This window comes from Acanthochromis polyacanthus, chromosome 9 (genome assembly GCF_021347895.1).
Source record: "Acanthochromis polyacanthus isolate Apoly-LR-REF ecotype Palm Island chromosome 9, KAUST_Apoly_ChrSc, whole genome shotgun sequence".
NCBI lineage: Eukaryota > Metazoa > Chordata > Actinopteri > Pomacentridae > Acanthochromis > Acanthochromis polyacanthus.
In genome coordinates, this window is record NC_067121.1 from 10,946,712 (window position 1) to 10,973,549 (window position 26,838).

The following is a 26,838-nucleotide window of genomic DNA, read 5'->3' on the forward strand; positions in this document are numbered from 1 at the left end:
ATAATCACAATAAAATTTTAAATAGAAGGTTGCTGACTATTATACAGTACTTCAGTGGAAAATAATGTCATTTCTATGTCAGCCGTGGAGCCTCCCCGGTGAGCGGTGCCACACCCCCGGGCATCGTTACCGCAGCAGCAACGGCGGTGTGGTCATGTGACGCCTGCATTTCCGACACAACAATACAACACCGTATCGGTCTGCAATCTCTCTCCCACTCTCCCACCTCCTCCCCCCTCAAGCGCCTCGCTCTCTCGGTATGGCGGACGGCGAGAGGTCCCCGTTACTATCGGATCTGGGAGATGGCGCTCTGGGCAGCGGTAACGGCGGAGTGTCTCCCGGCGCGGCGCCCTACAGCGTGCCCAAACCACCGGGTGGGTATCCATGGTGCTCTCTCCTCCACCCTGCCTCTGTTAGCCTAGCTTAACGGTAGCATCCACTGACAGGGCATTCTGGTTAGCCTGCTAGCTGAGCTGTGACAGTGCCCAAAGAGTCTGCCTGTTGTGACCGTAATTGTGCTGAATATTATGTAAACTTAAATTGTATTTACTCGTGAGAATAATTTTGTATTAAACCATTTTGCTGTGAAGTCGTGAAGCAGAAAGGAATCAGCGTTATGCTCGCTGGCTAACCTAGAAACCGTTATGTTAGCTTGGTTGCTAGCTCCCGCTTGGCACCGGCAAACCATCCTCAAAGCTTTAAATTTGCACCTCATTTATATTATTGTCAAACTGTATTTTATTCACTGGTTCCAACATATTATTGCACGTATTTCTGCAGTTGAATGATGCCCATTGTATTTGCAAGCTAGGTAACTGTACCGCTTAGCCAGCTAGCATCCCAGTAACACCTGATTTGATTGACATGTGAGGAAGCCACTACGGAGGCTGCTGAGGGATGCTGCAAGACAGAGATGCGACCAATAACTATGCACACACAGTAATGGAAAGGGCATGAGATGTGGCTATAATGTGGTGTTGCAAAGAATTTCTAGATGAAACTTCGCCCATTTACTCCCACATTCGTAGTTAATTCTCACTTACAGCTACAGTTGTATTTGTTCAAACTGACCCTGCTCAGCATTCCAGGAGAGTTTTCCTTCCAAATCTCCTTTCAGTTGAACTCGAGACCAAATCTTATTATCCTGTTTATTGTAAGACGCTACTTGTCATGGGAATTGGGGGTAATTTCCACTCCACTGTGCAACTCTTGTGACTGTGTTCCCTCAACAATCCTTTATTTGTCACTGCTCTTACAAGTTTTGTATCGGTCCCTTGTGCAGGCCTCCCGCCGTTCCCCAGCCCCACTCAGCCCTCGGTGCTCCTAGGCGAGGACCCTCCGCCATACTCCCCTCTCACCTCACCGGAGAGCGGCAGTGCCCCCCTTATCAGCTGCAGGGTGTGCCAGAGCATGATCTCGGTGGAGGGCAAGATCCACCAGCACGTGGTAAAGTGTGCGATTTGCAATGAAGCGACGGTAGGTTTTAAGAAGATTCTGTACACCCAAATGTAACACACACACACACACACACACACACACACACACACACACACACACACACACACACACACACACAGACACAGTCTACTTATGCACTTTTGCAGGGTTTTTTCTGACTCATAATGGGTCGGTTGTGGTGTGACTATGCTCTGATTTGACAGAAATTGAACCATTTTCCCGTTTCTAAAACTGTGATAGCCACAAATGTCTGTTATGTTTGAGAAAAAGAAACCCCCAATTAACACATGGTTTAAAAAAAATCATTGCTTTTGCGACTCTCTATTCTTACAATTTCCCTTTGGGGCTGTCTATAACCTCACCAAAAGTTCCCAGTTCCAAGAAAAACCCTGCAAATCACATACACAAATAAAGGCAAATGAATATCTTTTATTAAAAAGTCGTTTGACATTCCAAAGCGTTTTTCCTCACAAGACATCTAGTGATATCTACCCACTTGGATGTCTGTTTCATTTCTGAGATCTGTCTCCACTCTAGTATTTTGGAGGCAAATGCAATTTAACTTTTTTTGCGACATGACAATGAAAATTCATCAGCATCTCTTTATAGAGTCAGTATCCTTGTCACTCTGGATTATCCTCAGAGGTCACTAATAGTCCCATTAATGAAACCATTCCCCCCCACCCCACGATGTAAAAATGGCATATGTAGTGTTCATCCACCAGGACACATCTATGAATTACTTTATGAGCAGATATTAATCTACTCTGATCACAGTCCAACGAGAAATCAACCAGTTGATCTCACTGTATAAAATATAAATGTGTTTTTGGTGTGGTTTGGGTCATCCAAAACTGAGAGGATTCACATGATTGAGTACAGTGTTGTTTGAACTTGTGTATATGGATCCATCAGGCACCTATTATTAGCAATATTTGGGAAAAAAAAGTTTGACCGATACTCCAGAAGAGGCCAACCAAAAGCTAAAATTCCTTCACTGACCTCACCGGTTTGACGCTGTCTGAAAGACTATACATTTTGAAATTTGCATGGTGTGTTCCTGAGAATATATGGTGAGGTTTCAAAGGAAGCTATCACTAAGGCAGAGAGGGGGGGAGACTGAGAGGACAGAGGCTATTTAGCAGTTTAGTTGCCGCTCACTCAACTGTCAGTGTTCATTTTATGTTGTTCTGAAAAACTGAGGGCTGAGTGACTTGAAACAATATTTTGGCTCTAGCCTTTTTTGTTGTTGCTTTCTTTATAGTGTACAATTGGAATGAATTGATTAGGGCCCTGTGTTTTGTGGCCTCAGTTTAACTTTATTGCTCTAAGATGGTATTCTGTGCCTATTTAGTTTTTATTAAAATTTTATTTAATAGAACATATTTTTTTAATTTTACACTAAAGCTTTATAGTAAAGCTCCAAACTGCTCCCAGCAACTAAGCGTATACTGCAGTACTTAAAGTGGTGTCTCTAAAGGCCAGTTCATGCTTTCTGTTTATCTGTAAGGTTATTTAAATTTCATCATTCAACACAATTTAGGTTTGAGTGTCCACCTAAAATTTGTGACCACATGGTGTTCATATTGACTGTACATGCACCAGAAACACAAATGGTGCTTAAAACAAAGACAGAGACTGTACAAGGAGATTCTCAATCATCAATGCTTTTTAAATTCATCATTAAAGCTGTTGTAATTGAAGTAGTCTCCTGCCAAACTTTGGAGGAGCTTTGATTTAAACATTCTTTTGATGTTGGCCAACCACAATGGGATACGAAGTTTTCCTGAAGTGTTGTGCTGTGTCCACCCACTGTGTGTATAAATAGAACAGCATCCATTGTCACCATCAGTCATACAGAAACCGTGGTTTGACCTCAACAGTGGGTTTCTGAGGGAGAGAGAAAGTGGAATATATTGCAATATATTCAGTGTGATCAACTAAATAATGCTGCAATCTCAGTGAGGTTTTGTATAAAAGTAGTATAGGTTCTCCTCATATAGGCTGAGCATAGAAATCACATTTTGCACATGAAAATGCAGCACTCATAATATTAAATGATTAATATAATGAAATAATAATGGTACCGTTTTTACAGCATAACTTGGAGTGAAGGGCCGATGTAAAAATGAGGGGAGTTAACCTGATAAACACAGTCCAAATGCAGTTAAACACTCGCAGCAACAAGACTAAACACACCAGATGGAGCCTAGCATTGTTTAGAACAGGGGTGTCCAAACTACAGCCTTTTTCGAGAGCTTCTATTCAAGATCCTGGGAAAGCTGGGATGCCCTCCAAATTTTCTCAAAGTTATCAGGATGCTTTACTCTGATGTGCACGCTAGACTGTGCATTGATGGAGAACTTTCTAATCCAATTGACTACAACAGCGGTGTCAAGCAAGGGTGTAAGTTAGCCCCTACCCTGTTTGGGTTGTATGCTGCCGTCATGCTTTACCTTGCCTTCAAGGACGCAAATCCCTGTTACAGTATAAAGGTACGTTTCAGATACGACGGCAATTTATTTGATCTCAGGCGCTTGAAATCAAAGACCAAGATTTTCACCGAATACATACGAGAAGCCCAGTATGCAGACGATATTGCTATATTTACCAACGATGGCACCGCGCTTCAATGTCTGTTATTATGGAGTAAGATTACTGTCAAAAGTATTCATCCACAATTCTAACCATTCGTATTCGTAATGTTAAACATTTGTATGTTAATAAAAAATTTGTACACAAAATTCTGCTGTCATATGCATGAGTTTGATAAATTAAGGGTTAGGATTGTTTTTACGAGTATGAACCTAAAAGTTGTGAGTGCAACTCTAATTTCTACGACAACGAAGTCTTCCCTGTGAGGACGAATTCAAGTTTATGGGTACGAGTAGAAAAATACTGGAATGACGTCACACAGGTCACAGGGGAAGGTAATCGAACACCGATTGCTCCAAACGCGCATGCGCCATTTATAAAGAGTAGACGCCGGGTGGACCCGGTGACGCCTCACAGGTCAAGTAAATAACACATCCAACTTCTTGTAATTTATTTATTTCATGAAACTGTACTGTTTTAATTGATATACAGTTTATGGACGAAAGACGGTACTGCTTAGCTTGCACGCTAACGAGCCGGGCCGGTGACACATTAGCCTTCTAATGCAAGGAGGCTAATGAGAAGGCTAAGGAGGCTTAATAACAAAACAAACATAATTTGAGATTATGAATCGTGGCAATTGGCGTATGAATCAGCCTAAATTGCTGTAAATTAAGTCCAGTTTTAGTTCTTTGCAAACTCAGACACGTGCATTAGTTTAGTTTACAATGAATCTGGCGGAGTTCGGTAAAGTTGGAAAGATATTCACAGATTCGGACTTCCGGCATCAATAACTCATGAGATATATGTTGTCAAAACATGAACGATGCCTCTTTCAAATCGTTGTAAGGTAGACAATGTGCTACAAGGCCAATTTTATCAAAAGTCGCTGTCTTTCAAGCTACAGAAATAACATTGGCGTCTATGAGCAGCCGGCGGTGCAACGAGTGAACAGGGACCGTCTGCAAATAGCAAAACCGCTGCAACAGCGAAAAGAGACACTACACATATATTCAATAACTTCACTGTAGAGCCACCAAAATCACTGGAGCCATGAATGGGCTCTTGCTGGTCAAACTACAACTCTTGCTTTGGCGCTAAATTAAAAATCTGAATTTTAAGGAATTTTTATGTTTTTGTATGATTATTTTGAGTATTAAAATGGCACTTTTTTTCATGTATGTGGTATATTTTATATAACACACAGGAAAAATGGCATAAGGGCATAGTATACTTGCTGTGACCTGTGCTGGTCAGACCGTCAGGTTTATTACCTCCAAGTATTGTCTGTACAGTCCTTAACTAGAAAAATATTACTCTCAGTTTAACATTATGGTATAAATGAATCAATTGACACTGAAACTTTGCAATAAAATGTCTTATCATCTTTCTTCTCAATCATCAGTACTTGAGGTGACAGTCTAAACAGTTTGTTTGGTATATTGGTGTTATCTGATACTCTCTTTGGTAAGGATTGTAAATTCCATTACTATACAGAATTATGTGTTTGGACGAACAAGTACATTATGCCCTTATGCCATTTTTCCTGTGTGTTATATAAAATATACCTCATACATGAAGAAAAGTGCCATTTTAATACTCATAAAATAATCATACAAAACATAAAAATTCCTTAAAATTCAGATTTTTAATTTAGCACCAAACAAAGAGTTGTAGTATGACCAGCAGGAGACAATTGATGGCTCCAGTGATTTTGGTGATTGTACAGTGTGTAAGAGTGAAGTTATTGAATTTTATTACTAATAAAATGATAATTATAAAAAATACAAATTCCTTAAAATTCAGATTTTTCATTTAGCGCCAAAGCAAGAGTTGTAGTATGACCAGCAGGAGACAATTGATGGCTCCAGTGATTTTGGTGACTGTACAGTGTATAAGAGTGAAGTTACTGAATTTTAATACTCATAAAATAATCATAAAAAATCCTTAAAATTCAATTTTTCATTTAGCACCAAACAAAGAGTTGTAGTATGACCAGCCGCAGCTGATTCATGGCTCCAGTGATTTTAGTGGCTCTACAGGGTACAAGAGTAAAGTTATTGAATAAATGTGTAGTGTCTCTTTTCGCTGTTGCAGCGGTTTTGCTATTTGCAGACGGTCCCTGTTCACTCGTTGCACCGCCGGCTGCTCATAGACGCCAATGTTATTTCTGTAGCTTGAAAGACAGCGACTTTTGATAAAATTGGCCTTGTAGCACATTGTCTACCTTACAACGATTTGAAAGAGGCATCGTTCATGTTTTGACAACATATATCTCATGAGTTATTGATGCCGGAAGTCCGAATCTGTGAATATCTTTCCAACTTTACCGAACTCCGCCAGATTCATTGTAAACTAAACTAATGCACGTGTCTGAGTTTGCAAAGAACTAAAACTGGACTTAATTTACAGCAATTTAGGCTGATTCATACGCCAATTGCCACGATTCATAGTCTCAAATTATGTTTGTTTTGTTATTAAGCCTCCTTAGCCTTCTCATTAGCCTCCTTGCATTAGAAGGCTAATGTGTCACCGGCCCGGCTCGTTAGCGTGCAAGCTAAGCAGTACCGTCTTTCGTCCATAAACTGTATATCAATTAAAACAGTACAGTTTCAAACCCTTAATTTATCAAACTCATGCATATGACAGCAGAATTTTGTGTACAAATTTTTTATTAACATACAAATGTTTAACATTACGAATACGAATGGTTAGAATCGTGGATGAATACTTTTGACAGTAATCTTACTCCATATGTTATCCGCATACAGCAACCTGTCACTGAAAATGGGTCTCACGATCAACATCAAGAAAACAGAAACCATGAGTGTCGGTGAACAGCTGGATTTCTATATTGATGATCGCAAATTGAAGAGAGTAGACTGCTTCAAATATCTCGCTAGTTATGTCACAAAGGACTGCAAGCTAGATGATGAGATAAAATCACGGATTCAGGCTGCATGGTGTGCAATGGGGAGGCTCAGGGATAGGGTTTTTGACTGCAGAGATCTGACAGTTGAGACGAAACTTAAAGGCATTATAGGAGATTTAATTTCCTACGACTTTGAAAGTAGCATGCGCACATACAACCTCTCCCTCACCCCCCTCTAACCTCCCCCCTCTTAACATTTACGAAGAAACACCCCCCTCCAGAAACTTGCGTAGGATTCGTGAAGTTGCCTACAGCCGCAGTATAATACAATAATACATTTTACCTGTCCAGAAGGAATTTAGCAACCAAGGCATCTGTCTTTAGGTCCATTTGTTGCTTGAGCTGACGCCATCGCCCAAATGACTCGCCAATAATCACTTGCATTCTCGCGATCCAGTTGTCTTTTATTTTCTCTGACATCAAAAAATGCCTTTCTTTTACGGCTGGGTCCCCCTGGATCTTCATCCGCCATTATGTAAAAAAAGATGAGCAAAACAAGTCGCCAGCTAACTACGAAGCTATACCAAAGCAACACATACACAAAACACGTAAGTCCAAGGCGTACGTAATCTACGTAACTAGGCCTGAGCCGGAAGATTTTTGATTGACAGGAAAGGGAACAAACCAAACGCCTCGGTCCGAGCGCAATGATTGGCTGATGTTTTTCAGGTCCTGCCATGTCCACAGTTATTTTTTTAAATTTTTTATTTTTTTAGAATCCATACATACAAGTCCACTAAAGGTCAGTATATTCATTTTATATGAATCAGACAAATTAAACAAAAAAAAAAACATCCTCCATAATGCCTTTAAAGTATACAATCAGTGCATCATTCCGCTAATGTTGTATGGAAGTGAAACCTGGACTTTATATCGGCATCACATCGAGCTTTTAAGGACCATCCAGCAGCGGCATCTGAGATCAATTCTTAAGATCAGGTGGGATCACTGTATCACGAACGACGAAGTACTGGATCATGCAAAGTGTACGGACATTGAGATCATTCTTGTTAAAAACAGATTGCGTTAGATGGGTCATGTCGCACGTATGCCAGATGTGCGGCACGTGAAGGCACCTCTCTTTGGAGTATTAGAAGAGGGTTCAAGGAGAGTTGGTCACCCTCTTCTTAGATATAAGGACACTTTGAAGGACATCCTTAAGCGTGGAGCTGCTCTCGGAACATGGAGAGAAATCATAACTGATCGGCTAGCCTGGCGGAGACTCATATCTGACATCTGTGACGAAATAGAAATTGAGAGACGGAACAGGAATATAGAGAGGAGGACCAAGAGTCACGATAGGGAAAGAAGGTGCAGATAGTAATTTTGGAATCCCCCCTGGGACTGAACTTTTTTGTCATTACAAGAATCTTTTTTACTCATCTGAATTTTTTTTTGTGTATTACCCATATCTGGTTATAGGCGTTATTATTATTATCCTGTTATTAAGTCCAGTTCAGTCTGTTAATGTTGATAACAGTTTCAAACGAACGTTAATAGGTGTTGCTAAGCCTAGTAACTTAAATAACAAGCTTGAAATTTACCTGAATTTACCATTTTCCCCTTTATTATTTTTTCATTGCATTGTAAATCTTCTTAGAATAAATCTGACGCTGCTGTTCTGAGAATGAGCTACTAAAGCTTTTTCTGAATAAATCAATAAAGATCCATTTATGGAAAGCTGTGATGAAGGCAGTTTTGTCTTTAATTATATTCAACAATATAACATATATGACCACTTTTAATAGATTTTTATAACTTTAATACACTAAAGTTAAGGCTATATACCTAATTTCTAGTAAGTGGCCCAGCCCCTCCTGTATTTTTATGTATGTGGCCCTCAGTGAAAAAAGTTTGGACACCCCTGATTTAGAAGATGGGCTCATGATAATTATGCCGTAATTTCACAGGTATCACAAATCAGTTGACAATGATATACTGAAAATTTCAATTTACTGACTACTTATAGGCAGTCTTAACTGGTCAGGTGTGGAAAGGCGCAGCACAGAGATGCGCAGCTCCGACTTTAATTACCGAGTTTAAATCACATCTTTCACTGAAGGAAAATATAAACATTCCTGATGAGGGGGACAGTTTGACAGTTGTGCTGACTGATGATAAGACAGCATGTAATTTCAACTGCCAGACTCACAGGTTGATGGGTCTCCACGAGAATGCATCACTAACTATGCAAATCAGTGCGCAGATGGAAGCAGAAATATGAAATGTGTCCAGATGTACTAATGGGCAATGAGAGCACTTTACAGATGGAGCCAGCATATGTGGACGTACAGAAATATGGCCGGAGTGTGTCAATATGGACTGCTGGCCGAACATAGCAGCCACATTTACGCTGAAGTTAAAGTGTGCGTCATTTGCAGTACTAATGAAAATTGCGTGACATGTGAAGCATTGGCTCAATTGAAAAGATTTGTGAAAGAATGTGGACAGGAGGCCAAATCTCCCTCTGCAATATCTGCATGACAGCAGTTATTTGTTTTAAATAAATGCGTGGGATTCAAATCATCTTAATTAGTGTTAATTATTAGCGTTAATGGAACGAATAAATTATTCATCTTGTGTCACAGTAATGTTGTCCAGCTCAGCTTTAATTTGACAGCAGGAATGGGATGGCAATCAGCACACAAGTAATTGCAAGCGAACAATATTGATTGTTGCTTCGCCACCACAGATTTGTGTCGCAAAAGCAGGTCTTTATCACAGACGATGGGCTGTAATCACGAGGCAGTCACTTCGTAGTGGTGACACGGCAGAGACAGCGGAGGAAATGTTATTATATGAATTATATATCGAGGTGTCACAGGCAAAGTTGCATGACTTATTTACTGGAACTAACATCATTAATACTAGGGAAAAGGTTAGTTTCCTGAAGCTCTGTGCTGTTTTGATGAATTTCATATAGAATGAGGCTGATTAATAGAAGCACCTATCAGTATAATGCAACACAATTCAACAACACACACTACAGCCTCTAAAATCATCATATACATCAGTCTTTGAAGAATGCAAAGCAACACCATAGGGATTTAATGCACTTTTACATCAGGCTGCAGTATAAGTAACACAAATGTTCACGCTGACACATGCCTACATGAAAATAACTTTAAACTTCAGTGTGTGATCTTTGTCTCCCCCTTCTGGAAGTAAGAGTAATTACACAAAGTCTGTTTTGTCTCGCATTCAAAATCTTTCTTGGATGCTTTCGTTATTGTTTTTTTGTCTGCCATTGCCTCCTCCTTCTCTGTCTGGATTGCTTTCCTATTCAGCTTTGCGGTACGCTTGAGTTTTAAAATCTGGTGCACCAGTGGCATTGCATTTTACGTACTGCAAAATACAGAAAGATTCCTGTTGATGATGGGCCTAATCAGAGTTGTGTAAATTCATTTTGGCAGTGGTTAACTGTAAAAGACTTCCATTTATTTGTAATGGCCTCACATCACTTTTTAATAACTAAATCTGAGTGAAATCAGACAATCCGCTGTATAATGATCACTCCTAATATTAGTTTTTTCCCTCCCCGTTATTAGCGCCTTCCCTTCAGTGTGGGTATAAACTTCACTCCCACACGCATCGTGAGTAAATGTGATGAAAGAACAGGAGAGACCCAGTGTGATGTGATTAGTCAGAGTTTAATGATGTACTGGAGAGAACCATCAGGATGCCATCTTAATACCAAACAGAGCCATGGTGCTTGTGTAAACACAGATTTAAGTTTCACTCCAGACAAACTCAAACTTCATAACTGATTTAGTGAGATGAAGCTAAGTTTTGTGCACCGCCACCAATACAGAAACGTGGATGTAAAATTCATGTGCTCATACAATATGTGTATTTGTGTCTCACATTCACAGTTTGCTTTTGTTGTTTATGCTGCTTGGTTCTATTATGCAAAATAAAATAAAAAAACAGTAAGAATTGACATGAGGTAGGCCAACAGTTTTTAGACTCGTAATTTTTAAATATACGTCTATAGAGCAACAAAAAAATCTAGAAACTTTTGGGACAGTTTCATATCAAATTTACTGACATCTTTACTGATATTAACAACTGGGTAAGCTTTTTGTTTTTCAGAAGGCCTTTAGCAGATCTTTAGTATGTTTCTGATTGAACAGAGTGAATGTAAGATGCTTAAAGTTTCAGTTTGAATTATAACTCTCTTACTAACAGTACACAAGCTGTTTAAAAAGCTGTAAAATTATTTAGTTTATCCTGTGTTTGTTGGGGAACAGACACACAGGATATTATCTTCATACCAGACTGAGACATGTGACGTATCATGGAGCTAAACTGTAACACAGATTAAAGTTTCCTCTAACTGTGGCCTTAATGACTGATTTTGGCCTCGTAGCATTTTGGGACCGAGTGAAGTGAAGCAAAGTTGGCCTCCTTAACAATGCATAGACCTGCTTTCAAAATGCTTGTGCTCGTGCATTATGCGTTTTTTAAATACAGGTCCACAGAGTAACAAAGTCTTTAAATATAGGACAATCTCTTACCATTTTTATCTGATATCTTTATTGATATTGAGGCTAAATAAGTCAGGTGCTTCATACAAGGCCTTTACTAGACCTACAGTATGTTTCTAACTGTACAGGGTGAATGTATGATGCCTGAAATTTCAGTTCAAACCATTAACATCACAGGAGCTGCACAATACGCTGTATAATTATGCCTTTTATGTTGTTTGAGCTCTTGTTTATGTTGGAGAACAGACACACAAGACGCTATATTCATACCAGAAAAAGACATGTAACGTGTAATGTTGTTAAAATGTTAAAAAAGATTCAAATTTCTATGTAAACTAACTCAAACAGTGGCCTTGGTGACTGAATTTGACCCTGAAGTTCTTTGGCTGCTCCATAAATGCATATTTCTACAGTGCATATTTTTAATGTATATACTTGGATGAATGGGCATGAGGCAGACCTGCTGTTTGAAGTACATGTGATTTCTGAATACAGGTCCAGAGAGCAACAACAATCTTGAAATACTGAACTCTTTGAAACAGTTTCATACCAGATTCTTCTGATATCTTGACTGATATTAAGAGTTATACAAGTTTTACTGAATGTATGAAGCCTGAACTTTCAGTTCAAACCGTAACTCTCTTATTAACATTACAGGAGCTGTACAATCCACTGTATAATTATGTCTTTTATGTCATTTGAACTGTTGGGGACAATAAATCACCCTAACCTGCAATTCCTGTGCAGTTACTTCCAATATCTCCTGGAGTACTTTGCTCTCCCTCATGTAGTTCTGGTTAATTCTCGTCCATCAAGAATAATTGGCTTGTTATCTGCTCCCATTCTAATCCGGTTGTTCTGCTGCCTCCTATCTCTTCCTCCTGTGTGTTTCTGTCTCCCTCTGCAGCCCATTAAGAATGCCCCAGCAGGGAAGAAGTACGTTCGCTGCCCCTGCAACTGTCTGCTCATCTGCAAAGTCACTTCCCAGAGGATCGCCTGTCCCCGACCATATTGGTGAGAAACTATTTGTGTCTGTCTGAATGTGTGTGTGTGTGTGTGTGTGTGTGTACCGCTGTGAGACTGCAAGAACATTTTGTGTCTCTGTGAGGAAGCAGAGGAAACAAGGTGCAATGGGAGCACCAGTCCTGTAATTAAGGCTGTGCTCCCAGCGCAGTTTACATGCAGTGCTCAGCGAGCCGGATGAGGAAATAACAGCCTCATTAGAACGGCCACATCATGCGTTTCACTTCTGCATGTCATCAGTATTAGGAGGAGTGCGCTGTGATAGTGTATGTATAATATGCTAGTGTGGTCCATATCTTATTCATTGATTCAGGGATCATGTTGAGAGTTAATTTTCAATCTGGACCTCGCAGCTAGAAACAAAAAAAAATTCACTAAATTCATTCAGCAGTCTGCTTTTAATTATGTGCTAAATTCCTGCAGAGTAGTTACCAACCAAGTGGACACAGATTATTTTATACTGTAATATTAGACGGCAGAATGAGCACAAAAGCCTCTGCAAGCTGGAAAAGCTCACGTAAATGTCACCACCATGGCCTGTATTTTATTCTTTTATTGTATGAAATAAACATTACAAGGCTACTGAAAGTTAAGGTATAGTTTGCAAAAAGAAAACTTCAAGTTGTGTTGTGACAGGAAATTAGCTAAACAAAAATCCACCGAACACTTGTTTATAGTATGTGATTTTTATAGTAAAGGGGAAAAAAACACAAGGCTGATGTCAGTCAGTGCAGATGCACAGCTTTGGCAGCTCATCTGAACATCATGCTGTCAGCAGCCCGGTGTAATTTGTAAGAGAGATAAGATTCTTTGTTTATGCTCGAGGCATAAAATGTGCAACATTTTTAGCCGTCTTTTTTGAATGTTTAAATTGGTACTGCTATGTAAATATGTTTAATTTTAACCTGAACATCACAAAATCTCTTGTCATGAAGATCTGAAACCCGTAAATTCCATCTGTCACCTTAAAATGCCGATCACAAAGTTAGGCTAAAGGGTTTGCATGTTTTGCTGCTGGTGGCGAATGCGATTGAAGGCAGAAAATGTAGACACAGTATAAACAGTCATTGCTTTAAGATTGATGCTGCAAAAGTCTTGTTCTCAATATTGTTTTCTTTTTTAGCTTTCTGCAAATTTGTTTTATCTAATCTGTGCACTATAGATCAGATTTTATGAACAAACGTCTACATTAACAGTATATGAGTGATGATACAGCATCATATACACTACCGTTCAAAAGTTTGGGGTCACCCAGACAATTTCATGTTTTCCCTGGAAACACACACTTTTATTCATGTGCTAACATAATTGCAGAATATTCGGATACCAAAATTAATATCCAGATGTGCCATAGTGAACGAATATTCGGATATTCGGGTCCAGCCCTATTTACCACATTAACAAAGTCGAGACTTTATTTCTGATTAATTTAGTGTTGTCTTCATTGAAAAAAGCGTTTTCCTTCAGAAATAAGGACATTTGACCCCAAACTTCTGAACGTTAGTGTATGCACATTCCTCTTTGCCCACTTTTCCTGCATTAAATTGCTCTCTGGAGTTTACCTCCAGTATCACTGTTTTGCATACAAACCAGACATGCTGACTGAACCAGACACATCTTAGTGCCGCTGTCTGATCAGTGATTCTCAGCTACTGTAGGTGTCTGAGGAGCTGATTGTACAGAAGCAACGTACATAATGAGAGGATTGGCGACTGATGGATTCCATAAAGCGAAGCTGCAGTCAGCCTTTGAGACGGCTGCTCACAACATCGGGCTTTATTATCTTGCTCTTACACTGAGTAATATCTTGAGTAAACTTGTGGCGTGAGTGCTGACTTTGTGTGTCTGTCTCCTTCCAGTAAGAGGATAATAAATCTGGGTCCAGTTCATCCCGGTCCAGCCAGTCCTGACCCCCAGCCAGCTGGAGCTCGCGTCTCCTGTGGACACTGCAGCAACACCTTCCTGGTACCTACTGTCTTGATTTAATTGGACTAAAACTTTCTGAGCAAATACCCGCAGGATGTGGAAGCACAACATTGTCTTTCTTTTTATTAGATTCACAGTTAGAGGAACGGTTTAGCTGATTTGATTTCTGGTTAGATGAGGGGACTGATATCATTTCCGATTGTGCTTGTCAAATATGAGGCTACAGCCAGCAGCCTGTTTGTTTAGCTCAGCATAAAAACTGAAAATAAAAAGACAAAACCAGTCTTACTGCAGCGTTTAAAGATAGTTAACATATTATATCTTAATTCATTACTCTGTACAATAAAAATACCACAATTCGTCATTTTTGTGCAGATTTGAAACCAGTGTAGACGTTCGTCTTTAATCTTGATAGAGGAGAAAAAACTCTTGCTGTAAGGGAATAAACAGTCCAGCGATCGCTAAAAAAATCAAGATATGGATCGCAAACAGAATTCTTCTCCCTAGAAACCAGTACATGGAACAAAATAGTTTTTCTAGTTTCAGTCACATCTCATTGTTTTAATTTGTTCCAGTGTGAAAACTGCACCCTGGGCTTTGGGGAAGCTCACTTTTTTTTCCACTTTCTCTTGGTCCGAAACAACAAATACACCAACTATAGAACACTTGATTTAGCTTTTATGCCAATGTTGCCCTTGTTAATAAGAGTGTGAATTAAGAACTAGATGAAAAGTATCCGCTGCTGTGCATCTATCAGCGCCATGGAGGCGTGGAGAGGACGACACTGAATGGAGTTTATGATATTGCACCGCCACACTTCGATGGCGAAAACCACATGGAGGCTGGTATCTTTTATTAAAGTGAATTAGAGATCAGTCGCCCTCATACGTTGATAATAACCTCATTTGACACATAATCCATGATGCTGATGATACAGAGAAACAGAAATGCATGGAGGAAATGGAATATTATTTTAGAGACTGACTTAAAAGTTGCTGTAATCATGGAACACTGGATTCCAGTGTGTCTTCACGTGAGAAAATTCCACACTTGAACAGGATTTCTGCTCTTTTTGAACTGCATGTCTGATGTTCAGGTACCTCTGTAACGCCCACAAACACACTTTCCAACAGTACAGTGTCTGCATCGCCCAATTATCTGTACCCAGACAGTGTACTCGTCTTATTAGCTCTCTTTTTCCTCATTTGCTACTCCGCTATTTGCGGCGCTTTAATGTGCACGACCTGAAGCAACCCCCATCGCTGTCTCCTCGGGGCGACTGTCTGAAAATGTGCGTCATTATCCCAGTTTTTAGATGAAATCACGTCTCCCCCTTTTGCTCCGATGCCTGAATTTTTTCACCTCGTCTTCCTGCACTGCTGTTTGGAACAACTAAAAGCACTTTTGATTTCCATCATGGTCGCAAAATATACCTTTGCAAGTAGTTCTGAGGTCCATAACCCTACCCTCTGGTCAGGTATCGACGTGTGAGCCGGCTAAAGCTCCGAAAGCTTCTCAGTAGCCTTTCCATTAAATTCTGTGTACTTGTCTGTGCACAAATTTACCAAACTCTTGCCAAGAGTTTTTAAAACATATAACAGCTAGCATAATGAATTCATATTATTAGCAATGATGTTGGTAATATTGGTTCTATTCAGAAAACATGGATTGATTATCAGCCTCTAAAGCAGAGTAAGAATTGCAACGTCAGTACAAACACCATTTATTAAGTTTCTGGCACCGGTCCTCACCTCTCCCGTCTCTTTGAATGGCACAAACCCCGAAAAATACACAACCAATAAAATCACATTCGCTATAGAGAGCCAGGATCCAATAAACATGTTTTGAAGAGAGAACACATTACTATGCAGAATAACTGAATAATAAAACTGCTTTGGCATTTGCTTTTTTTTGGCTTTTATCATCTGCAGCCCAAGTGTCGTGTGACAGTTTCACTAGGCCTGCAAGCTTTTTGTTGTGAAATGTACTGTAGCAAGTGAATTATTGAAAAGCCAAAAACATCCAAGCTCCAGGCTGAGTAAATGTTGAGTTATCGGTGCAGATCAATAACCCTATCAACTCTCTGCTGATATATTATGGTCATTTTGTGCTAAAGGTGAAGTAAAAAAATTTCTTGCTGCCCTTTTAACAATCGGTGCGACAGGTAAAGATGGTTTGGATATATGGTGAAGGAGATGAGGCCGCTAAGAGAGAAGAATAGAGGTGTAAAATCAGGTTAGATTGATGGTGCAGGGTGTCGAGGAGTCAGCTGGACCTTTCCCAGCTGCTTTAAGACGAGATGACTGAGGGAAAATACAAATGTGCGCCCCGGGTAGCTTTTCAGTGACTCTTTAGTCACAGGTATAGTGATAATGTTCTTTTCCTGTACGGTGTTTTCTTTCACAATGAGAAGAATGTACAGCATGCACAGTGGTTCCTGCTCTGCCGGGTTTACAATTCTATCACACCCCAACTTTAGGGAGAGAATACACCTCTGTGCGGTGAAAGAGTACCATTTTTCTTGTGCAGCACAAAAGCACTTGTTGCCAAGATTTTAGATGTTTGTATTAAATTTTCTCGGAGGTGTCAGTAGGAGCATTTAAAAGCAGGTCTTCTGTAATTCATGAAGGAATTCATCTTTTAATTCATGACTTGTACCTTGCATCAGGATTTTTCTAGCTATTTATGCATTTTTCTGTTATTCCTGCCTATTTTACAAACAAAAGTGTCTATTGTGCTTGAGAAAATTAAACATTAGTTGTCAAAACTGGTTAAATAATACAGATTTCTTATTCTCATTCTGGTGCTGGTGAGTTTCCTTTGCCACTTATGTTATATTCATTGTTTTTTGCGTGTATTCTATTTATGCATTTTTCTGTTACTTCTATTTTATAAACTAAAATGTCTATTATGCTTGTGAAAATGGAACCTTAATTTAGAAAACTGTTTAAAAAAAAAACATAGATTTCTCATTCTCAGTGTGTGATGCTGGTGATTTTCTTTTGCCACTGATAGAAATAAGTAATTTTTGGTGACAAGAAAAACCCAGTCAGGGTTTCATTCTTCATGTGTCACAGAATCAGATAATTTAAATGATTTATCAAGAAAACATGCACCTTCACCACATTTGCCATTTATAGTTTCCCAAATATGAGTATTTATATAATTGTAAATTCAATATATTTATGATTTGCATTGTTTTTTTAGGATAAAAAGAACAATTTTGTCAGAGTTTGTCGACAATGAGTCTGGAAGTATGTTGCTTTAAGTGTTGTAATCAGTTCTATGACAAACTCTCTACATTACACTGAGCTCTTTACACTCCATGACTCACTCCAACTCCTCCGATGAAGGCACTAATAGAAAAACCTTTTGACCAGGACAAACGCATTAAAAAACACATTCCATTGCTTCATTATAAACACCCAGTGAAGGACTTCTCACTCTGACGCTTGCTTTTCTATTTTCTTCCTAGCCATACTTAGCTTTTTTATTTTTCACTTTTTCCCCTGGTACATTTTCACTCCATGTGTGTGTAGATATATGAATCCGTGAAACGCTGTCTTGATGTTAGAATGAAGATCAAAGAGAATTGCAGTGAATGCAGTACTTGGAGTGTTGTCATCACCATAACTGATAGCTTGGCCAATGTGCAGCTCAGTTTTTGGCTGAAACTGGAAGCTTTCATCTTTCTCTTTGTAAATTTCAGTGGACAGAGTTCACAGATCGGACGCTGGCCAGGTGCCCACACTGCAGGAAAGTGTAAGTAGCTATAAGCAAATCATCCGTTACACTCTTCTTCTCTCACTGTACTCTTTGATTTCATATTTTTTTGGCATTTACTCGGAGACACTGAACAAAGGAAGTGAAGGTTTTTGTCCTTGTGGTCTTAGGTATTTTTTCCTCTGCAAATCAAACCTGTTGCGTTCTGTTTTATACGACTTTAACCTCACATGCTGCAGCACATTTTGCTCATCTTCCTCAGAGCGTTTGTGTCTCATAACGTCATGAGGTTTCTAATCTGTGGAAGTTTGCTTCATGTGTGTACATTCTTTTATCAGTCGCTCCTTAAGCCTCTTAACACGGTCAGCAAAGGTCAGCGAGAAAGTAGAGGCGAATTTGCAAGGATAACCAGATACGACGCCGTGTGAATTCTTGAGATGCCGATTTGCAGTGAGACAAATCTTTACCGTTGCAGTTTGATATGACTGCTTCTGTTGGTGTCTCTTCACACTTGTAATTATGAGCATGCGCAGAACATTTGGTTAAACTTCAAAAAAGGGACCTTACAGACAAAACGGCCGACGTTTGTGAACAGACGTGCCAGTGTGTCGTCTGTGTTACTGGAATGTGTGTGTCAATGCAGTCTTTAGCTTTAGCCTTCCAAAATAGCTCCAAAACCTGCACCAAATCTGGACAGGTGAATGTCTGCAGGTGTAGCATCATCTTTTATGCGTTATTTCAACTTTGTGCTTTCTGAGAGAGTTTATTGCATTGGTTTGAGTGAGGAAAAAGACAGAATTTTCTTCTTAAAGCTAAAACGATTTGACCCTTTGTGCTTGTAGGACACCAAATTAATTGTAGCAGCCATCCCAGTTCTTTCATAAACCTGTCGCTTCCAAATATATTGTGGCTTTAGGACAAGCACAGGTGTAAATAATGCAATTAATGATGGCTGAATTCCATTTAGCTGCTCTAGTTTCAAGGTAATGATGTTGTACATGACCAACACTGTCTTTAATATTAACAGTTGGGCTTTTCCTGCTATCAGCGAATGGATTTCTGCAGGTGTAACATCATCTTTCATGTGTTTTTTAGTTATTTGCTTCCAGAGAGTTTACTTGTGTTGGTTTCAGTAAAAAAAAAAAAAAACAAACAAAGCAATATGTATATTCTTCCTAAAACTATAATTATTGAACCTTTTGTTGCTTGAATGATACCAAATTAATTGTAGGAATCATCCCTGTTATTTAATAGAAAAGTATAGGTGTTAATAATGGTGGCTGAATTCCATTTAACTGCTCTAGTTTGAGGGTAGTGATGTTGTACATGACAAACACTCATTAATATTATCAGCTGGATTTTTCCTGCTCTAAGCAAATGAATTTGTGCTCGTTCAACTGTTTACTTCCAGAGAGTGTACTTGCATCAATTTGAAAACAAAACAAATCAATATATTCCTCCCACAACTGAAATTGTTGGACCTTTTTGTGCGTGAGTGATTAATTAATTGTCCGAACCATCCGTGCTATTTAATCGAAAAATATAGGTGTAAATAATGCGATTAATGACGGCTGAATTCCATTTCGCTGGGCTTTTCCTGCTACGAGTCCAAAAGTGTGAAAGCAAAAGCTGTTATCAGTATGTTGTATTAAATTTAATGTCGTCGCTCTTCTCCTCTGCAGCTCCTCCATTGGTCAGAGGTATCCCCGGAGGCGGAGCTTGTGGTGTTTTCTACTCTGCTTGCTATTCAGCATTTCCACCGCCGGTCTGATGGTGAGTGGACGCTACCCTGACGTCCAGATAAGACAAGACACTCCTTGTTTAGTATAAAAATCGATCATAAATAGCCGCCTGGCAGGCATTAAGATCTTTTTTTTTTTTTTTACTTCTCTTTGTGTCCTCCCTTTTTTATGAAAACCTGACAATAGCAGATAAAAGAAAAGGCGTTTGGAGGAAGGAATACGATTACAATCTCCACTTTTGTTGTCACTTGTTTTACATGGAGGGCGTCGCACCTCGCGGCTGCTCTCCAGACACAGCGTGACAGGCTTTTATTTATCAGGAAGATACAGCACAATCTGCTTTAACTGTAGCAGCAGCTTCAGCACCCGCAGAATAGCAGAACTGGACATTTCCGACCTTCTGTTTTGTCTTCCTTTCCGCTCAATTTGACGTGCATGCAGCTTGTCAAGGCTCATAGGGCTCTATACGTTCTCTATTTTTATTTGTTGCTTTCATTTAAGGGATTAAATGTTGTGTAAATGTCGATTACTATCAAAATTGTAGCGTAGATCATGTTTTTATAGGCAATAATGAGTGTTAAAATCCAGCATTGACACACAGGAGGAACTACATGGTTGTATGTTCTGCTTTATGAACAGCAGAGGGTGCAAGATGAGCACCAAACTGTGGAAACATGAAGAGAGTTGTACAGTACGTGCTGAGCAGCATGAAGAACAGTAAGCAAAGTGCCCACATTAAATATGCCGTATTGAAAGCATTGCATAATGCTGTTGTAGTGGCAATAAATGTCACCACACTAACTCAGGATATGTTTTATTAAAAAGACGCTTTTATTTATTCGAGTGGTGCAAGAGCAGGGAGCTTTGACAGTTTAATCTTCGGAGGTATGCATTGCATCAAGAACCTGTTAGAAGCGAGAAGTAAGAGATCAAACCGCATTTCCAGACTGCTCTTAATAATAAATAAGAGAGTAGAGATTTGAAATGAACAGTAGTTAAGATTCATCACCAGAGTGGCTTTAACGTCCTGGAACAGTGTGGATCCCCAAATCAGCAGCAGAAGCTGAGAGGTGCCAGTTAAATTGTTACGACCCCTGAGAGTAGCTCAAACTGTTACAACCTTATAAATCATTTATAGGAGAGGAAGGGAAGCTGAAGTTTAAGCATGTTGATAGTTTGTTTTGATTACTTCATTGTGATTTCTGTTTGGAAAATTCACTTATCCTGATCTGGATGTCTAGTTGTGTATTCTAGATCAGTGGTCCCCAACCACGGGGCCGCCGACCAGTACCAGGCTGTGGGTCATTTGGTACCGAACCGCACAGTGAGAATAAAAATCGTTTATTTTCTGTTTTATTTTTGACAGAGTCTGCAGGGTGCTTTATTTTGAAAATGACTAGATCGTCTTCAAGTCGCTTCCGTCTGTGCTTGTTTACCACACTTGATGTTACATGAAGCCGTCAGCGGAGTTATGCGACGATCAGCGTATGTTTGTCCGTCTGTCTGTCTTGTCGAAACATTCCTCAAAAATGAACTAATGGAGTAGGATGACATTTTCAGGGAATGTCAGAAATGACACAAGGACCAAGTGATTAGATTTTGGTAGTGATGCAGTCTATAGTCTGGATCCATGGATTTGTTAATAATTTCTGTATCACTGCGAAGTATCGGCACAGCGTCGTTGTAACCATGACAACAAATGAACATTACATCATCCGCCTGCAGCTGATCACATGATTGTGATCCTACTACAAATCAATCACTTATCTGTCGAAACTGTTACAAGGAACAATTAATTAAATTGTGGGGGTGTTTCTGAGTCAATCAATTCCTGCCCCCTGCTACATATTTAGGTCACGCGGTCATTTGGTATCTGTACATAACGTATACATGTATAACACACGCCTGTGCTCAGCGCAAGGTCATTTTTTTATTCCAGATTTCATCCATTGAAAATGATGACTGAGCAGTCTTGATGGAGTCCTGCGCTCTCTGAGTGCCTTTCTTTTTTATGTGTGTGATGACTGGTCTGTAGAAAATTGTCTTGATTGAATCCGATGCAAAAAGGTTGTAGACCACTGTCCTAGATGGCAAGGTTTTGAATTTAATGAGAACAGTCATTTAAAACAAATTATTTTTAGACTTTTTATGCCCATATTAGCTTTGCTCTGGTGTTGTGACTTTGAAATAGATATTCAGATTTCTACATTCTCAGACGATCCCTGTGGGTTCTCTCAAAGTCACTTTTGCCATCTTCATTAAATAATTTTCTTCTGAGCAGCTGCACGTTTAATACTTGATGATGAAGCTATTTTCTGTCTTATCCCCCGGTCACTCTTAAGTGTTGAATGTGAGCTCTGTGAGACAGAAAGAAATAAAATTTAAAAAATAATCGGTGTCACTGCATCAATCTGGTGCAGGTGGATTAATTATCAAGGCTGGATACGGAAACTGAACTTAATGTTTTTTTCTTTGTGTGGGAGTTAGAGCTGCACTAATTAGTCAGTTTGTCACTTGAAATGTCAAAAAATGTGATGGTTTCTGCTTCTTACATGAATATATTTGGGTTTTTAGGCTGACAGATGAAGAAAAAAACACGTGGACTGGAAGTTTTTCTGTGGTTTTATAGAAAAATATGTATCGATCTTTATTGTCAGTTCTTCAATATGTTCATGACATGCCAAGGATCAAAACTACTCTTCATGCAACAGTAGTCATTAAAGGGGAACTTCGTTTTTTTTTCAACCTGGGGTCTGTTTTCATGTCATTTCATACATGTGAGTGATGGAGAAATTAATTTTCAACATAGCTCCGGTATTTAGCCAGGCAGGCAGCTTAGCAACTCAGCTAGCAGCTCAGCTAGCCGCTCAGCTAGCAGCTCAGCTAGCGAAAAGTATGGGGCAAGAGGCCCCCCCGCGTTGAAGTCCGCCCTAACGTGCTTTTTTCCCCACACTGACCGGCTCAGATAGTCTCAACGAGTGTCCCACAACATACTAGAGATGAGAAGTGAACGAAAACCTCCACATTACCTGGCGATCGCTCTTTGTTGTGGTCTGTATCCAAATCTCAGGACGTTAGAAAGCAAATCTCGTTCTGAAATCGCGCGATTTTGGCGCGAGCTATCGGTTTTCGTTCACTTCTCATCTCTAGTATGTTGTGGGACACTCGTTGAGACTATCTGAGCCGGTAAGTGTGGGGGAAAAAGCACGTTAGGGTGGACTTTGATGCGGGTGGGCCTCTTGCCCCATACTTTTCGCTAGCTGAGCTGCTAGCTGAGCTGCTAAGCTGCCTGCCTGGCTAAATACTGGCGCTATGTCGAAAATTCATTTCTCCATCACTCACGTATGAAATTACATATGGAAACAGAGCCCAGGTTGAAAAAAAACGAAGTTCCCCTTTAAATAAACATTTAGAAGGTTGTGAGATTAAAAAAATTTTTTAAAAATTCATATATATAATGTCCAGGATCAGCTTTATAAAGGCAAAAAATGAGTAAATTAAGAACTAGAAAGCAAAAGTCAGGTAAACTAAGAACAAAGGAAGCAAAACTAGAGCTAAGCAAGAACTGAGTGAAATGTAAACATGACCATGAGATGAAGTGAACCCCAGACTCCCACTGGCCAGGTTAAAAGACGTATCGTTTGCAAAAATATTTCAAAATCACACCATGTATCAGAGCCAGAAATGGTAAATATAGATAAAAATTATCATATTTTCTGTGATGTACCATTTAGTTGGGAAACCTAAACAAAACCAAGATTAAAATCGTGATATTTTATGAAAATCACTTTATTCTCCACGTTCCAATTATAAATTTACCAAAAATAAAACATTTCTTGCAATCTGATGGTATAAAGGGAAAAAAAAGTTTGTGTTTCTTGGTGCAACTGGGAAACCATTTGTGACTCAGCTGCCACCAAGTGTCTGGTGACAAAAATTCAGTGTGTTTTCACCTGCACTGCAGGTTGTTTTTATTACAGAGCAGAGAAAGTAGTAGAATACGTTTAGTGCATAGAATCACCACTCCCCCCAGTGTTGGTATCACCTTTGGGCACTTAGTCAAAGAAATTCTACGGTCGTTTTCTTATATCTGTGATTTATGTCATAATAACGTTTATAGGTTCTTTGTACTTCTAGTCATGGTTGTTCAGTTTCCATAGAGGTGCAGGACTTCATATTGCCGTAAAAATGAGCCCACAGTGATTTAAAATGTGACAAACATCCAGAAACTGCTTAGAGATTAATCATCAGGATACTTAACAGTGGAAATTACTGGAACATTGTGCAAATTAAAGCAACATAAACGAGTCAAATAACAAATGCAGAAAACATTTTCAAACATAATTACGCTGCTAGCTCACTGGTTTCCTACATTGGGCCTGATTGGACTTCAGCCGCCTCGTTAAAAACCTCCCAACACTCAGAACGCACCCACAGTTTGTTTTTGTTTTTTGTAAAAATCCTGAAAGCTTTCCATGCTGCTGTTTTGCGTCTCCAGGCTGGAACGTGGGTGAAGGCTCAGACCTACCAGGGGATCTACGCCTCGTGGGCCGTGCTGCTGCTCCTGGTTCTCGTCACCCTGGCTCGGGCCTTCTACTGGGCCTGCATGAGGGTCAGCCAGCCCCTCCAGAGCTTCACATAGAGGCCCTCCTCCTCCACCTCGTCCTCCTCCACCTGCCACACCTCTCCTCTCAACCCGCCAGGCAGAAGGAAAGATGACTTTAAATACAATTTTAAAAAAATACACAAAAAACACAATATTTATTTAAATCCAACTCCATAAAGAAAAAGTTCTCCTCCTCCTGTTCCCTTCCCTTTTAGTCAAATGTGTTTCTAAAAACTGGACGGCAGCAGCTGCGACTGCTATATATCTATCGGTAATCATGACGACGCCTACGTATAGCCTAATGTACTGTTTATCTATTCTAATCTTGTGGCCAGTGTGGGGTTCATTTTCACATTTTTAAATCCTTTCTTCTATCTCTTTCCCCCCCTGCGCTGTTTATACACTTTGGCTTTAGTCTGTGGCACATCTGTTGCATTTTTTTGGCAACATCTGGGCCTTATATTTAAGTCTTAGATGTCAGTATCGTCCCTGTTTTTGTTTTTTTTAGGGGGTGGGGGACTCTCCTTTTTTTTTCCAACCCTAATTTGACATTAGCATTTTTAAAAACAAAAGTCGGATGAAGCTAACAGATCAATGCCAGTAGAGGATAAGCAGACAGAGAGTCTGCTCTTTTTTTTTTCTTAATTTTTTTTTTTTCGAATCAAAAGATCAAGTTAAAATGTGTCGGAAAAATTGAATTGAGCGGTATGCGAAGGTAGGCTATGATGTTTCTGAGCGCAGTGTTTATGCTGAATTATCCCCTGGGACTGATTTTGATCCAAAGCAGCTTGAAAGCCTTAAAAAAAGGAGGTGCGATAGAAGGATTCAACACACAAACATACATGCGGATGGCCACATGGATTCATGCCGTTACGCAACAGAAAGCATGACAGTCCGAGAAACGGTTCGTCAAAGCGTCCCAGCCTCTGTGTTCAAAGACAAACCTGCAGACCGATTTTCTCCTCGCTGTCGTCCCTGTTTCACCCCAGGAAGTTGGATATTTTGTCAGAGTGGAACCACATCTATCGCTGCTGATTTGTTTCCACTTTACAGCCTTTTCATTTCAGATTTTCGCACTTCAACATATCATTAACAGCAAAGCTTGACGAAACCCTTCCTGCTGTTTATTCCACTTCTATACGGGCTCTGAAACGCACAATAGAATACGAAGCGAAGAGTCTGAAGCCTCCGAGCGCATGGGAGGTGTTTCAGAATTGCTTTTTTGTTGTTTTCATCTTGAGGAGCTGAATTTTCTGCTTTTTTTGTGTTAAAATACAAAAATTGAGCAGCTCTAACATTTTCACAATTGGAGTAACAACCTACAATTTACATGAAAGCTCCACTTCGCAGTGTTCTGCTTGTGTTTTTGGTTGAATCTGGGCTCATTAGTGGGGGAAATGTTTTGTCGTTGAAGATGGAGGCTGGTGGAGAAAATGTAGAGGAGGAAAACTAAGGAATAGGTCAGTAACACACTACATGCACATCCAGTGTAAGTCCCATAACTGTGTCTGTGGTTCTGAATGTGGTTTCTTTTCTTGATTTCTGTAATATTATTATTGATTTGATTGTAAATATATTTGTTGATCCGTTGTACAATGGAAGCGACTGATCACGTTGCGCTCCGAGCTTAACACACTACTACTGCTGTAGAAGTTTTATTTGTCGTTTTTAAAGGAAGGTTATTTTTGCAAGTCTTCACCTGTTACATATTTAATGATTTGATTAACTACTAACCTAATAAGCCTCTGGACCACGTGTCCAAAAGAACCTTAAACACGCATCAAAAACATGATCACATTCCCACACACACACACACACACACACACACACACACACACACCCAGCACCTTATACAGTGGTGACAAACTCTGCAGACACCGAGGAAGATGAGATGAAGTCAGACTGAACCGAGCTCGCAGACAGTTGATGTCATGTTATTTATTATACACGCTGCAAAACAGGATCTCCTAAACAATTTGCTCTTTTATGAGTCTTACAGTCTCGCCAAAGTTCTGCTACCGAGTGAGATTGTTTCATTTTCCTGCTGCGACGCCGCTCCAGGGCATTTATTTCTTTCCTTTCAGTACAACAATCTATGAGTTTGGAGTTCTGCTCCGTGCATTAATTTTTCAAAGAGAGAGGAAAAAAACAAAACCGAGATTGTGGGACAGAATTAAAGAGGACACGGCTTGTTTGAGGAGATCTCTGTTTTGCAGTGCAGTGACCATGTTTTATCCATGACTGCAAAAGACATTAATCATGTTAACGCCAGTGATCAAGAACGTGGCTGAAGCTCTTTTCAGAGTTTGTTTACACTCAAATAAAGACATGATGATGTACAAACCA

At 39.7% G+C, this 26,838-nt stretch overlaps 1 protein-coding gene across 1 annotated transcript; it reads left to right on the forward strand.

Annotated features, from left to right (window-relative positions):
* Window positions 1–143: 143 nt before the first annotated feature.
* On the forward strand, window positions 144–26,838 carry pip4p1a (phosphatidylinositol-4,5-bisphosphate 4-phosphatase 1a). The gene is made up of 7 exons (XM_051953520.1): window positions 144–374; window positions 1,283–1,476; window positions 12,380–12,486; window positions 14,355–14,460; window positions 18,131–18,183; window positions 19,827–19,917; window positions 24,385–26,838. The coding sequence occupies exons 1-7, from the start codon at window positions 260–262 to the stop codon at window positions 24,526–24,528; spliced, it is 810 nt and encodes a 269-aa protein (XP_051809480.1). The 5' UTR covers window positions 144–259; the 3' UTR covers window positions 24,529–26,838.

Coding starts and splice junctions, on each gene's coding strand:
- pip4p1a (XM_051953520.1), top strand. CDS start 260: ATGGCGGACGGCGAGAGGTCCCCGTTACTATCGGATCTGGGAGATGGC. Junction 14,461..18,130: donor ACTGCAGCAACACCTTCCTG/GTACCTACTGTC, acceptor TGTAAATTTCAG/TGGACAGAGTTCACAGATCG. Junction 18,184..19,826: donor TGCCCACACTGCAGGAAAGT/GTAAGTAGCTAT, acceptor TCTCCTCTGCAG/CTCCTCCATTGGTCAGAGGT.